The sequence below is a fragment of the Moschus berezovskii genome, chromosome 1, assembly GCF_049115385.1.
Source record: "Moschus berezovskii isolate FMDL1 chromosome 1, NW_MosBer_1.0, whole genome shotgun sequence".
Lineage (NCBI taxonomy): Eukaryota > Metazoa > Chordata > Mammalia > Artiodactyla > Moschidae > Moschus > Moschus berezovskii.
Window position 1 is genome coordinate 142,088,339 of NC_142460.1, and position 13,718 is coordinate 142,102,056.

Here is a 13,718-nt window from a genome sequence, read left to right on the forward strand (position 1 = left end):
AGGTGAGATTCTGGTCATTGGTATGAGATGGTTGTTTGAATTCTGGCCTTGAAACAGAATGAATTTATTCCAGGGATGTTTCAGAAGGTCTGGGACACTCAGGTCCTCAAAGAAGAATGCCTTAAAATTTTCTCTGTAACATTCCCAGATTTCAAGATTTACCGAAACAAGCAACCAACACATTTTACTTTTGCACAGTCTCTGGCGGCTTTAGGAAACTGACCAAAGCTTTAGATGTCATTCTCAGGAAGCTGCTCACACAGTCTGTTAATGGCTCATAGATGGCTCTTAGGTTCTCTGGAGCCCTTCTATTGACCTGAGACTCTGCAACGTTTTCCTATAGGCTGTCTTTTGAAATGCCTGTGCTTAGTTGCTCAGTCATGTCTGACTCTTGGAGAACCCATGAACCAGGCTCCTCTGTTAATGGGCTTTTCCAGGCAAGAATACTGGAGTGGGTAGCCTTTCCTTTCTCCAGGGGATCTTCCCAACCCAGGGATCGAACCTAGCTTTCCTGCATTGCAGGCAGTCTTTACTATCTGAGCCACCAGGGAAGCCCTGGGTACCCCTCAGATATCTTACCTGGGTAATGACGATGTGACTAATTAAACTATAAATAGAAAAAAATAATTTATGGGATTAGCAGAGATTAACAGTCACCAGACTCTCGCGCTCTAGCAAGAGGATCCATTTATGGAATTAGCACAGACTGAAATAAGAGTTTCAGAGAGTGGGAACAAGTGAAAGATGAAGGGAGAAAGGTGAGGCCAGCACATTCTGTGCAGCATTACAGGTCCTGGAGAAGGTGGGTGTGTGAGTTGAGGAAGGGCAGGTGTGGGCAGTCTCCTTTACAAATTTGCTGCTCCCCTGTAGCTCAGAGGTTAAAGCGTCTGCCTGCAATGCTGGAGACCTGGGTTCAATCCCTGGGTCGGGAAGATCCCCTGGAGAAGGAAATGGCAACCCACTCTAGTGTTCTTGCCTGGAGAATCCCAGGGGCTGGGGAGCCTGGTGGGCTGCCATCTATGGGGTCCCACAGAGTCGGACATGACTGAAGCAACTTAGTAGCAGCAGCAGAAACACCTAGCACCTTGAACAATACCTGGTACACTATTCAAAATTATTTTCAAAAATATCTGTTGAATGAGTGAATATCTTTAAGAGAACTTGTCTTTCACACCACAACCCTTGCTGAGGACGCATCTTTGATTGACTTGTTGGCTTGCACTTCCATGTCTTGAATTAAAAAAGCTTTTGGAAAATGTTCCTCAATGGGAGAGGTATCAGAGGAAGATTGTACTCTTTTTTTTGAAGTTTACAACATCATTTTTTAAAATATAAATTTATTTATTTTAATTGGAGGCTAATTACTTTACAATTGTATTCTTTCGAAAGATGGCCAAACCTGCCCACTGAGAAATTATCTGCTGTGAGCAGTTAGGCTGAGTTGCCATTAGAGGGCAGCAAATGGCTTTGTCAGGGTGTGACCAGAGCCAAGCGAGGGTGCAGAAGGAGCCAGGCGTCATGGGAGGAGGAACAAGAAGGACATGCAGGGTGCTGATATTTTGTTACCTTCCTTGCATTCGCCTATATATCTCTTGACAGGAAGATCTATAGATTTTGAGGGAGAATAAAGTTATTTTTAAGAATACAGAAAAAAAGGAAAAAATAAGACATTCTCAGAGCAAGGTTCACAGTGGAGTCAATGGATCACCTGCTTCAGATTATCCGAAAACATCAGAATAGAATGAGAATTTTCCTGAATCTGAATGAGGCCGAGGACTGGGAATCTGTATTTATTTAGCAAACTTCCAGGTCATTCTGGTGCACTCTCAAGTTTGAGAACCACCACACATGATGAATGTGAGTGTGTGCTGTGCTTAGTCGTGTCCAACTCTTTGCAACCCATGGGCTGTAGCCCACCAGGCTCCTCTGTCCATGGGGATTCTCCAGGCAAGAATACTGGAGTGGGTTGCCATGCTCTTCTCCAGGGGATCTTCCCAACCCAGGGATCAAATCCAGGTCTCTTGCATTGCAGGCAGATTCTTTATCATTTGAGCCATCAGGGAAGCCCAAACATCTGATGAGTAGTCTCTCAACTTTTCTGTCATGGATCCCCCACGGTATGCATGTTTGCCTGCTCATTTCTTTATAAATTATACACATAGATGGCTGCCCTAGGGGCTTCCCAGGTGGCGCTAGCAATAAAGAACCTGCCTGCCAATGCAGGAGACATAAGAGAGTGAGTTTGATTCCTGCATGGGAAAGATCCCCTGGAGGAGGGCATGGAGAATCCACGGACAGAGGAGCCTGGGGGGCTACAGTCCATAGGGTCACAAGGAGTAAGACACAACTGAAGTGACACAGCACAGCACAGCACTGTCCTAACGTATCTTGTACATCATAGAAGGTTGAAGCATACACATTAAGTTTTATAAATGAACTTCCCATGCCACATTTTGGATGAGAGGATAAGGATAATCCGTGCTGATGAAATGTTGTTTAACTGATCTTCAGGCTGATTGTGATGGAATAATATTCATTTTCTCAGGTTTAGGTCCCCAACATCAGTGGGCATGAGGCAGCATGATTATCTGTGGAGATTTTATTTCTGCTTCCAAAGAGTCATTGGGGATATTCCCCACCCACCCACCTTCCCTCTCAGATTCCCATTTGGTGCTGAGGAAAGTTGTCATGGTTACCCTCTTCCCCAATCCGATAGCCTGAATACAACTTCTGGGTGGGAAGCTGAGTGTGAACTGCTCAGTATGTTGGCGTGGTAGCAACACCCAGGTACTTCACACACACACACACATACAAACACACACACTCACCCTCTGGGACTGCATCAAATTTGAACAAATTACAAAATCATTTGCTATTAAACCTGGCCTACAAAAATCCTTAAATTCGCCATTAGACTCTAAATTTGGCTCTTCATCTTCTGAGGTCATGGGTCTCTTTGAGAATCTAATGAACCCTATGAACTTTTTCTCTAGGATGGGAGGGAAAGAAATTTACTCATCTTCCCATAGACACCATTTCAGAGGGTGTGAAAGTTTCTGGAGTTCTCAGAGTGAGGACTCTAAAACAACAGTGTCAGCATTTTCTGGGAATTTACTAGAAATGCGTCACCCTTAAAGCCTACAGAATCAAACTTTTGGTTGGGAATAAGCCCTCCAGGTATTTTTAGTGAATACTCAAGTTTGAAAACACTCCAGCCTATTGGTTCTCAAACGTGCCTCCGGGTGAGTTAAAAAAAAGAGAGAGCGAGAAAGCACTGATTCATGGTCATCAATCCAATTTAATTAAATCAGTATCTCTGGAGGTGAGGCCTGGACATCAGGATTTTTTTTTTTCCTTTTCTTAAAATTTTTATTGTTTTTTTTTAAACTTTTTATTTTGTATTGGGGGATAGCTGATTAACAAACAATGGCTTATTAAAAAATATATGTATTTAATTTGGCTGTGTTGGGTCTTGGTTGTGGCATGCAAATTCTTAACTCTGCATGTGGGATCTAGTTCTCTGACCAAGGATTGAACCTGGGTCCCATGCATTGGGAATGCAGCGTTTTAGCCACTGTACCACCAGGGAGAAGTGAAAGTGAAAGTCACTCAGCCACATCTGACTCTTTGTGATCCCATGGACTATACAGTCCATGGAATTCTCCAGGCCAGGGTACGTGAGTGGGTAGCCTTTTCCTTCTCCAGGGGATCTTCCCAACCCAGGAACTGAACCCAGGTCTCCTGCATTGCAGGTGGATTCTTTACGAGCTGAGCCACACAAGGGAAACCCAAGAATACTGGAGTGGGTAGCCTATCCCTTCTCCAGGGGATCCTCCTGACCCAGGAATCAAACTGGGGTCTCCTGCATTGCAGGTGAATTCCTTACCAATTGAGCTATCAGGGAAACCCGGACTACCAGGGAAGTCCCCAACAAACAATGTTGTGACAGTTTCAGGTGGACAGCGAGGTGACCCAGCTAGACATACTCATGTATCCATTCTCCCCCAAAACTTCCCTCCCATCCAGGCTGCCACATAACATTGAGCAGAGTTCCATGTACTATACGGTAGGTCCTTGTTGATTATACATTTTAAACGTAGCAGTGTGTACTTGTCCATCCCAAACTCCCTAAGTGTCCTATCCCCCATCCTTCCTCCAGTAACAATAAGGTCATTCTTGGAATTTGGGGTTTTAAAAAATTCTCTAAAGGAGTTGGAGATTTTCTTGGTGTCCAAAATCACTGGGGATGGTAACTGCAGCCATGAAATTAAAAGACGCTTGCTCCTTGGAAGGAAAACTATGAAGAACCTGGACAATGTTTTAAAAAGCAGAGACATCACTTTGCTGACAAAGGTCCATATAGTCAAAGCCATGATTTTTCCAGTAGTCATATATGGATGTGGGAGTTGGACCATAAAGAAGGCTGAGTGCTAAAGAATTGATGCTTTTCAACTGTGGTGTTGAAGAAGACCCTTGAGACTTGGATAGCAAGGAGATCAAACCAGTCAATCCTAAGGAAATCAAGTCATTAGAAAAGAACCTGATCTTGGGAAAGATTGAGAGCAGGAGGAGAAGGGAGCAACAGAGGATGAAGTGGTTGAGTGGCTTCACCAACTCAATGGACATGAGTTTGAGCAAATCCAGGAGATAATGAAGGACAGGGAAACCTGGCAGGCTGCAGTCTGTGGGGTTGTGAAGAGATGGACATGATATAGTGACTAAAGAACAACAGCCAAAGAAGTTAAGCTCTGCAGACCCAGATTATAACAAGCCAGACTATTTCTGACAATCTCAAACTAGAGCACACTGCTGCTGCTGCTGCTAAGTCACTTCAGTCGTGTCCGACTCTGTGTGACCCCATAGACGGCAGCCCACCAGGCTCCCCCGTCCCTGGGATTCTCCAGGCAAGAACACTGGAATGGGTTGCCATTTCTTCTCCAATGTGTGAAAGTGAAAAGTGGAAGTGAAGTCGCTCAGTCGTGTCCGACCCTTAGCGACCCCACGGACTGCAGCCCACCAGGCTTTTCCATCCATGGGATTTTCTAGGCAAGAGTACTGGAGTGGCTTGCCATTGCTCTAGTTCCTCCTAGAAAGGAACCTGGAAAGGTCTGACTCATCGCTTTCACTTACCAGTGAGGAAACCAAGGCCTGGAGACTGAGGAGCTTTCCCAAGACCACAGAGTTATCGAGAGCCTCAGGCAGCATTCAGCTCTCCGTGGGTCTCTGTTCCAGGAATGGCCACACACTGGAACAGCGAACCCAGGCGCTCCCGAGGAAGCCTGGACACGAAGGGGCGCGTGCTCAGCATGGCCAGATCTCGGCGTTTTCTGAGGCAGACGTTCGGTATCCGCTCTGAGCGTTTCTTCCGCTTTAGCTCACCATCTGTGGCGCCTACCGCTCATTTGCATTCAACTCAGCTTGTGTTTTCTTGGGAATGAGCTTAACCTCTGCCTGGCTGGTGGGAAGCAGCGGGCTGTAGTGCAGGGAGAGCGTGGTCCTGGTGCTGACCTGTGGGGGTACCGAGCAGGAGAGCTTGGTCCTGGTCGGGGGAAGCTCAGGCTTGGAGCCGGGTGTCCCGGGTTCAATGCCAGCACTGCTGTGAGCTCCTTCTGTGGCCCTGGGGCTTGTGCTTATTCTCTTCATGCCTCAGTTTCCTCACTCCTCACTCAAGGGTGATAATATCACAACTACCTCCGACGAGCAGGTTGTGACTATTAAATCAGCTTGATGCCCATCAAGACCGATACCCACACCAGACTGCATGCTCTGCAAATGTTCACTCTTAGTTGGTGGCAGGCCTGGGGGCAGATTGCTTAGGATCCTGCCTTTCTTTTCTTTCCTTTCTTTTGTTCTTTTTCATTCCCTCCTTTTTTCCTTTTCTTTTTCCTTCCTTCTTTTTTCCTTTCTTTCTTTCTTCTTCTTTTTTAACCCTGAGGGTTATAGTATTCTGCTTGTGCATTCCAGCTTCTTCCACACTGAGAGAAGAAAATCATTAAATAGGAATAATTGAGAAATAAAACACACAAGATTGAGCAACCAGCGGGCCTCTGTGGGTGGATGTCTGTCTGCTAAGTCGCTTCAGTCGTGTCCGACTCTGTGCGACCCCATAGACGGCAGCCCACCAGGCTCCACCATCCCTGGGATTCTCCAGGCAAGAACACTGGAGTGGGTTGCCATTTCCTTCTCTGGATGTCTGTATACAGGTGCTTTGAAAGATTGTATAAAAATAATGACTCTGATTATCATGGTTTAATAGTTTTCACTAATTCAGTTTAGAATGAAATAGTGAGCAGTATAAATTGTGACTATTTATTTAAAATTTTTTTGACTCATTTATTTTAAAAAATTATTTATTTGGCTGTGCTGGGTCTTAGTTGTGGCCAGAGGTATCTTTAGTTGTAACATGCAAACTCTTAGTTGTGGCATGTGGAGTCCAGTCCCTTGACCAGGGGTCAAACCCCTGCATTGGGAGTATGGAGTCTTAGCCACTGAACCACCAGGGAAGTTCCCATGACTTTAAAAAAATAACAATAAAAAAATAACAATATTTTCAGTTTTACAGTGGAACTTTAGTGTGACAAAGCATCCCTTCCTAGATGCTTTCAGAAGAATTAGGAGGGTAAAGAGCTCAGTGGCTGAAAGTGTAGAGATTCTCACCCTCAAATAGTCAGACTCTCTGGGCTTTCCTACTTGCTTTTTATGAGGTTCTGGGCAATTTATTTGTTTGTTTTTTTCTAAGCTTCACTTTAGTCTCATACAAAATGGGCTAATTGTAGTTTCTTTATCATAGAGTTGTATCAAATAAACAAACCCAGACTTAGAAAAGGGGAAACTATTCAAAAGGACTATTTCAGTGGGAGAATCTCCAATCTCAGAAATATGTAGGCATCTAAAAAATAAATCAGAAAGGTCTTTCCTTTATGGGAGGGGTAAGCAGAACTTAGTAGCAATAAGAAGTTGGTTGAGCAAGGGTGCATGATGGCTGAGGTCTGACAGCAACAGTGTCTAACCGGGTCAGCTCATTTCCCAGATAGGCTGAAGAAGGAATGCTGTGGTGCTTGCTCAGGCTTGGAAGCGAGCAGAGTTCATGGTCCTGTGGGAGAGGAGAAGAGCCTCATTAAAGCTCCGTCAAGACAAAGCAGTGGGTAAGCTATGGGCAGTTGTGAACACTTGGCCGGTTATTTGGAAGATTAAGTAAATTCTCCATGTATATCACTTGCCAAGATTTCTGGGTATATATGAATGCTGAGTTCTTTTTTTCTTTTTTTGTTACAAACACTTGACTCTAAAATGCTAGAGAGTAGCTTTTTCTTTCCTTTGAGGAGAATAATTTTAGTCATGGAACCATAACCAGGGTAACAGCCCATTCAGTGAGTATTTATTGGGTTGGCCAAGAAGTTCATTTGGGTTTTTCCATAACAGCCCACGGAAAAGTCCAAACAAACTTTTTGGCCAAGCCAATACTATGTTTCAGGCCCAGTGCTGGGAAGAGGTACAAACATTGAGACAGAGATTCCGAGTTTGAGGAGTTCTCAGTCCAGAGGGAAAGAAGGAAATGTTATGTGATATAACCTGCAAAGGGCAATCATTCTCATATATACAGGATGTCATGGGAGAATATGGAAGGGTTGTGACTTAGCTGGAGGTACAGTGATGTAGGAAGAGCAAGATGAGAACTGAGTTGAGTCTTGAAGAAGAAGCTGTTACCCTGATGAATAATAGGGAGAGAGTGTTTCCAGGCAGACAGAACACAACATACAAAGCCAGGGTTTCAAAAGAGTGTGTGGGGTGCCCAGGACATCAGGCAATTACTGTATCCCTGAGTTTCGGGCAGAGCAAGGACGGAAGCCAGTGGGAGTTAGGTGACGGAAGCCACAGAAAGGGCATGCATGCGTGCTCAATCGTGTCCGACTCTTTGTGACCCTGTGGCCTGTAGTCCCCCAGGCTCCTCTGTCCATGCTTGGATTCCCCAGGCAAGAATACTGGAGTGGGTTGCCATTCCTTTCTCCAGGGGGTCTTCCTGACCCAGGGATTGAACCCACATCTCTTACATCTCCTGCTTTGGTAGGTGGGTTCTTTACACTAGCACCACCTGGGAAGCATAGATAAGACAGGGGCATGCTAAACTTTGTGTTTAGGACATGTCGTGGCTCAGTCGTACATTTTTGTGTCTGCCTGATATAGATGATGACTGTAAAAAAAGAAATTAAAAAAAACATTCCCTTCTCCCAACTAAGACAAAGATTTCAGGACAAGCCTGTATGGAAGGACTGGGAGAGTTCAGCTTAGAAATGTTGCTTTGAGATACCAATGAGAAACTCAAAAACAGACATTTAGCAGGCAGGGCAGTGGTCTGGACTGGAGAAAAAGATGTGGAGGTCATGAGCATTGTCATGAAACCACAGCAGTGACGATCACCTGGGAGCATATTTAGACTGAGAAAAGCAATGCTCAGGGGCTTTCCTGGTGGTTCAGTCATAAAGAATCCACCTGTCACTGCAGGAGACAAGGGTTTGATCCCTGATCAAGGAAGATCCCACGTGCTATGAAGCAATTAAGCCTGTGTGCCACAACTATTGAGTCTGTGCTCTAGGTCCCAGGGGCCAGAACTACTGAGCCCACACACCACAACTACTGAAGCCCTCTTGCCCTAGAGCATGTGCTCCGCAACAAGAGAAGCCACGGCAATGAGAAGCCCACACACAGCACTTAGAGAGTAGTCCCCTCTTGTTACAACTAGAGAAAAACCCTCGAGCAGCAAGGAAAACTCAGCACAGTGAAAAATGAATAATAATTTTTTTAAAAAAAGCAGTGCTCTGAAGTCAGAATTGTTTAAGGAGCAGTGTATCTCTTTTTCAATGTATATATGTCACTTGATGATGGGCCAATACTTGTTTATGGACTTAGGAGAGGATTCAAGCAGTCACTGAGCACATTGTGTGTGTAAACACTACGTTGGTTTCCAGGAGAAGGAACTATGGCTCTTCCCCTCAAGCAGCAGATGAGTGATTCTCAACATGGGTGAGTTTGCCCCCTCCCAACTCCTCCCAGGGAAACTTACCAACGTCTGGGGATATTTTTGATTGTCACAACTGAGAAGAAGAGGTTGTTACTAGCATCTGGTCAGTAGAAGCCAAGGGTGCTGCCAGACATCCTATAGTGCACTAGACAGCTCTCTTCACATCAGACAAAGAATCATCTCGCCCGAACGTCTCATGAGTAGAGGCTGAGAAGCCCTGATCTACCCTAAGAAATAGGACACGTACACTGGTGGTCCTCAGCCTTTTTTGGCACCAGGGATGTTTCATGGAAGACAATGTTTTCACAAACCAGGGGACAAGGGATGGTTTCAGGATGACTCAAGCTCATTGCATTTATTGAGCACTTTATTTCTAATCTAATGCCGCCGCTGATCTGATAGGAGGTATTGGTCTGAAGCCTGGAGATTGGGGATGTCTGATATACACAGTCAAGGAAGTTAAAAAAAAAAAAAGAAATTCCCTCTCCCATCTGAGTGAGGTGGCTTTGTAATGTTAGCATGGCTAGGGCAAACTTCATGCCCCAAAGTTATGTTTCTGAATAGGGTGGACCACAAGAGCAATTCCTGCCAGCCCTGGAGGGCAGACAAAAAGCAGCAGCACCTTGGGGTTCCTGTACATTGTCGTTGACACAAGGTAGCAACTGGGTCTATATCTGCTCACCTTTCCTGGGGTCAACAGCTTTTCTGACCCCTGGACCCACCATACCCAGTGTGTTTATCTCCCCTGGTTCCAGCTTCCGCAGGACACCATTCCATTGAAGCCAGAGGCGATGAGAACTGCTATGGGTTTCAGTGCCTCCTCCTGGGCTTCAGCTCATGCTGTGGGTTCCAGCTTGTTCATGCTCTCTCACCCCTTACATCCATCTTCCTTTGCAGATTCTGCCCTGTGGACTTCAAGCCCCGGCATTAGACGCTGAGACAGTAGTGGGAAACAGTGGTCCCCAACCGTTTTCACATCAGGAGCTCGCTTTGTGGAAGGCAATTTTTCCATGGGCCAAGATAGGTGGGGGTAGCTTCAGGATGATTCAAGGGCATTACATTTATGGTGTGGTTTATTTCTCTTATTTTTACATCAGGTCCATCTCAGATCATCAGGCATTAGATCCTAGAGGTTGGGGACCTCTGGTCTATCAGAGAATGCTTACCTAGCTCCCATAATTAGTAAAGGAAAATCCTTGTAATTTATACACACAGAGATCTTTACTCTCTGATTGAACCATGACTGACATGGCTTAAGGTGGACACCAACCAATTAGTATTTTTAAAACAGGACAAAGTAATTTTGTAGAAAGGCAGACTTTTTTCTTTCCTGGGGTCAATCTCAGTGGTTCTCTCCCATGAATTTTTCTAAACCCTGGGCCTATTCTTTCCTTTTTGCTCATCCTCCTTCTCATCTTTTGTCTCTTCTTCCTCTTTCTTTATTCTATTTCACCTTTCAGATGAATATCTTCCATAGATACCTCTGTCACCTTTAGGGTTTAGCATGTACTCCGTTAATTAATATTCATCAGTAAAGTGTGAGCTCCCGACAAGCTGTCACGGGGTCCAACCCATTGTCATCTTTGTGCCCACCAGCCTGTGATCTCAATCAATAGTTGCTCAAAGAGGTTGGATTTTAGCATCACCTGGTGAGCTCGAAACACTACAGAATGGAAAAAAAAAAAACAAACTTTCATGCCTCGTGCCTAGATTTTCAGATGTAGTAGGTCTAGGCCAGGGTTCAGGAATCATAATTTTAGGACATTTCCTAGGCTATTCTACTGATCAGCCATGTCGGAAAACCAATGTTCTAAACTGATTTGAAACACATTACGTGTAAGTGTGTGAGTGTTTGCATTCATAGTTCCCCCATGAGATCTTTTTTTCAAAGCTTTCTTTTATGTGGACCATTTTTAAAGTCTTTATTGAATTTGTTACAATATTGCTTCTGTTGTTTTTTATGTTCCGATTTTTGGGGAGTAAGGCATGTGGGATGCTAGCTCCCCAACCAGGGGTTGAACCTGCACTCTCTGCATTGGTAGGCAAAGTCTTAACTACTGTGCCACCGGGGAAGTACCCCCCCAACCCCCATCAAATGAGATCTTAATTGCCTATCTGCCTGCCTTTTTTCCTTCCACTTAGCTAGTGCCAGGTGCACTCTCTGACCTCAGAGTTCTCATTACAGTGAGGGCAAAATCACAGCATGTCGTGTCTTCAGTGCCCAGCCTCGAGTGGCCAGCACTATGATTAGTAACTGTCTTTTTGGTGACTCTGAGAAACCCAGTTTTTGGTGTGCCTAACTTAGCTGATTGCTGAAGAATTGATGCTTTTGAACTGTGGTGCTGGAGAAGACTCTTGAGAGTCCCTTGGACTGCAAGGAGATCCAGCCAGTCCATTCTAAAGGAGATCAATCCTGGGTGTTCATTGGAAGGACTGATGCTAAAGCTGAAACTCCAATACTTTGGCCACCTCATGCGACGAGTTGACTCACTGGAAAAGACTCTGATGTTGGGAGGGGTTGGGGGCAGGAGGAGACAGGGACGACAGAGAATGAGATGGCTGGATGGCATCACTGACTCGATGGACATGAGTTTGAGAGAACTCCGGGAGTTGGTGATGGACAGGGAGGCCTGGCGTGCTGTGATTCATGGGGTCGCAAAGAGTTGGACACGACTAAGCGACTGAACTGAACTGGACTGAACTGAACTTATATAGTACTGCCCATCAGCTTGGCAGCTGCAGAAGTGAGATGCTAGCTTGTGTCAACCTCTGAGAATCTCCTTATTATACATCAGTAATGAGGACAATCCCATAGGTCTCTTTGTTTCCCCTTGAGGGACTTCAAAATTTCTGGGATGATTGATTGCTTTTCAGTAGTCCTTTATATAGATGGAGGAACTGAGGTTTAGAAAGTAACTTTCCCAGGATCCCCAAGCTGACATGTGGATAGATGGGGTTTGAACTCAAATCAGTGGAATGAATATGATTCTATATTAGTGCCTGATTCATAAGACCAAAGTTAATGTCCTAGTATAACATGTAGAACTGATAATACCAATTACCTTAATCCTGGGCCATAGGCTGACAAAATGACTACCCAAATCAATTTTTTAAAAACATTGCCTTTGTTTGCTCAAAGGAAGCATTTGTAGAAACATGAATTTTCACTTAATCTTTTGCCCCTCCTTCCTCACAAACACATGATCTTTATTATATCACCTTTGAATTCTGATTTTAATTTAATACATAAAGAAACCCTAGTAAATGATGTCAGGCTCAAAAGATTAGTCACAAGTAATTCAAACATGTTAGCCCAAAAGGCAATAAATAAAAATTATGATACATCAGTCATTCTGTTTTCCCCATAAATCTTAAAAATAAAAATTGGTCTTAGCTTCTCATTTTTAATGTGATTTACTCCTTTGAGTTCTGTAAAACTTCCAAAGATATTAACATCTCTATATACAAAGAAGCAGTGCAGCAGTACATGTGTTCTTATACATTTTTCATTCTTAGAGAAAAAATTATGAAACATTTGCTTTGAACCTGCTCTTCAATTATAAAAGGAAGCTAATTGGAAAGATTCATAAATATTCCTTAAGTGGTCAAACTATTTTTTATCTGAAACTAGCATAAAATTCTAAGTTCAACTGAGCTGGTTGGAAAGGAGAAGAAATAACTCTGGCCTGCCTAAGCTTTGTCAGTTAGGAAGCAGGTAGGAACTGGCAACTCCAAGAAAGGAAGAATTAAGTTTAATATATCTTCTCACACGCCATCAAGTTACAACATCTCATCATGGAGGTTTAGACTGGCCCATCTCCCTAGAAGGTAGAAAAAATTAATTAATTACAACATCATTTGTGTGTGTGTACTTTCCCCTTCCCATCACTCCCTCTTAGTCTTAATTTGTTTCTGTGCTCAGTTGTGTCCGACTCTTTGTGACTCCATGGACTGTAGCCCACCAGGCTCCTCTCTCCACGGGATTTCCCAGGCAAGAATACTGGAGTGTGATACCATTTCCTTCTCCAGGATCTTCCCTACTCAGGGATTGAACCCACTTCTTCTGTATTTCCTGCATTGGCACCACCTGGGAAGCCCCCTTAGTCTTAATTATTCCTGCCCTTATTGGTCACTTATTGAATGTTTTCTATACTTTTCTGAATTTGGTTCAGATCTTTGTCACTTACCTATGTTTAGGCTAGAAGTGTGGAAGCTTCACTTTATTAATGAAATTCATTTTTAATAAGTGGAACAGAGGGCTCAAGTGATGTATCTGAAGCCATTGTTAATAAATAGAGAAGCCAGGAATTAATAAGTAGAGAACCCTGGGAGGTGGAACCCAGGAACTGTGTTTCTTTTCTTGAACTTAGGCTGCTACACAGATTTCCATCCTCTGCTGATTGCAGCCATGAAATTAAAAGACGCTTGCTCCTTGGAAGGAAAGTTATGACCAACCTTGATAGTATATTAAAAAGCAGAGACATTACTTTGCCAACCAAGGTCCGTCTAGTCAAGGCAATGGTTTTTCCCGTGGTCATGTATGGATGTGAGAGTTGGACTGTGAGGAAAGCTGATCGCCGAAGAATCGATGCTTTTGAACTGTGGTGTTGGAGAAGACTCTTGAGAGTCCCTTATACTGCAAGGAGATCCAACCAGTCCATTCTAAAGGAGATCAATCCTGGATGTTCATTGGAGGGAC

General features: G+C 44.1%; 1 protein-coding gene across 1 annotated transcript in view; it reads right to left on the reverse strand.

Moving 5' to 3' along the window:
• Positions 1 to 12,616: 12,616 nt before the first annotated feature.
• Positions 12,617 to 13,718, reverse strand: part of TM4SF4 (transmembrane 4 L six family member 4) — a 28,795-nt gene continuing 27,693 nt past the window's right edge. The window contains exon 5 of the mRNA XM_055418920.2: positions 12,617 to 12,840. Within this exon, the coding sequence (XP_055274895.1) occupies positions 12,823 to 12,840 (18 nt within the window). The 3' untranslated portion in view covers positions 12,617 to 12,822. The remainder of the gene's footprint in view (positions 12,841 to 13,718) is intronic.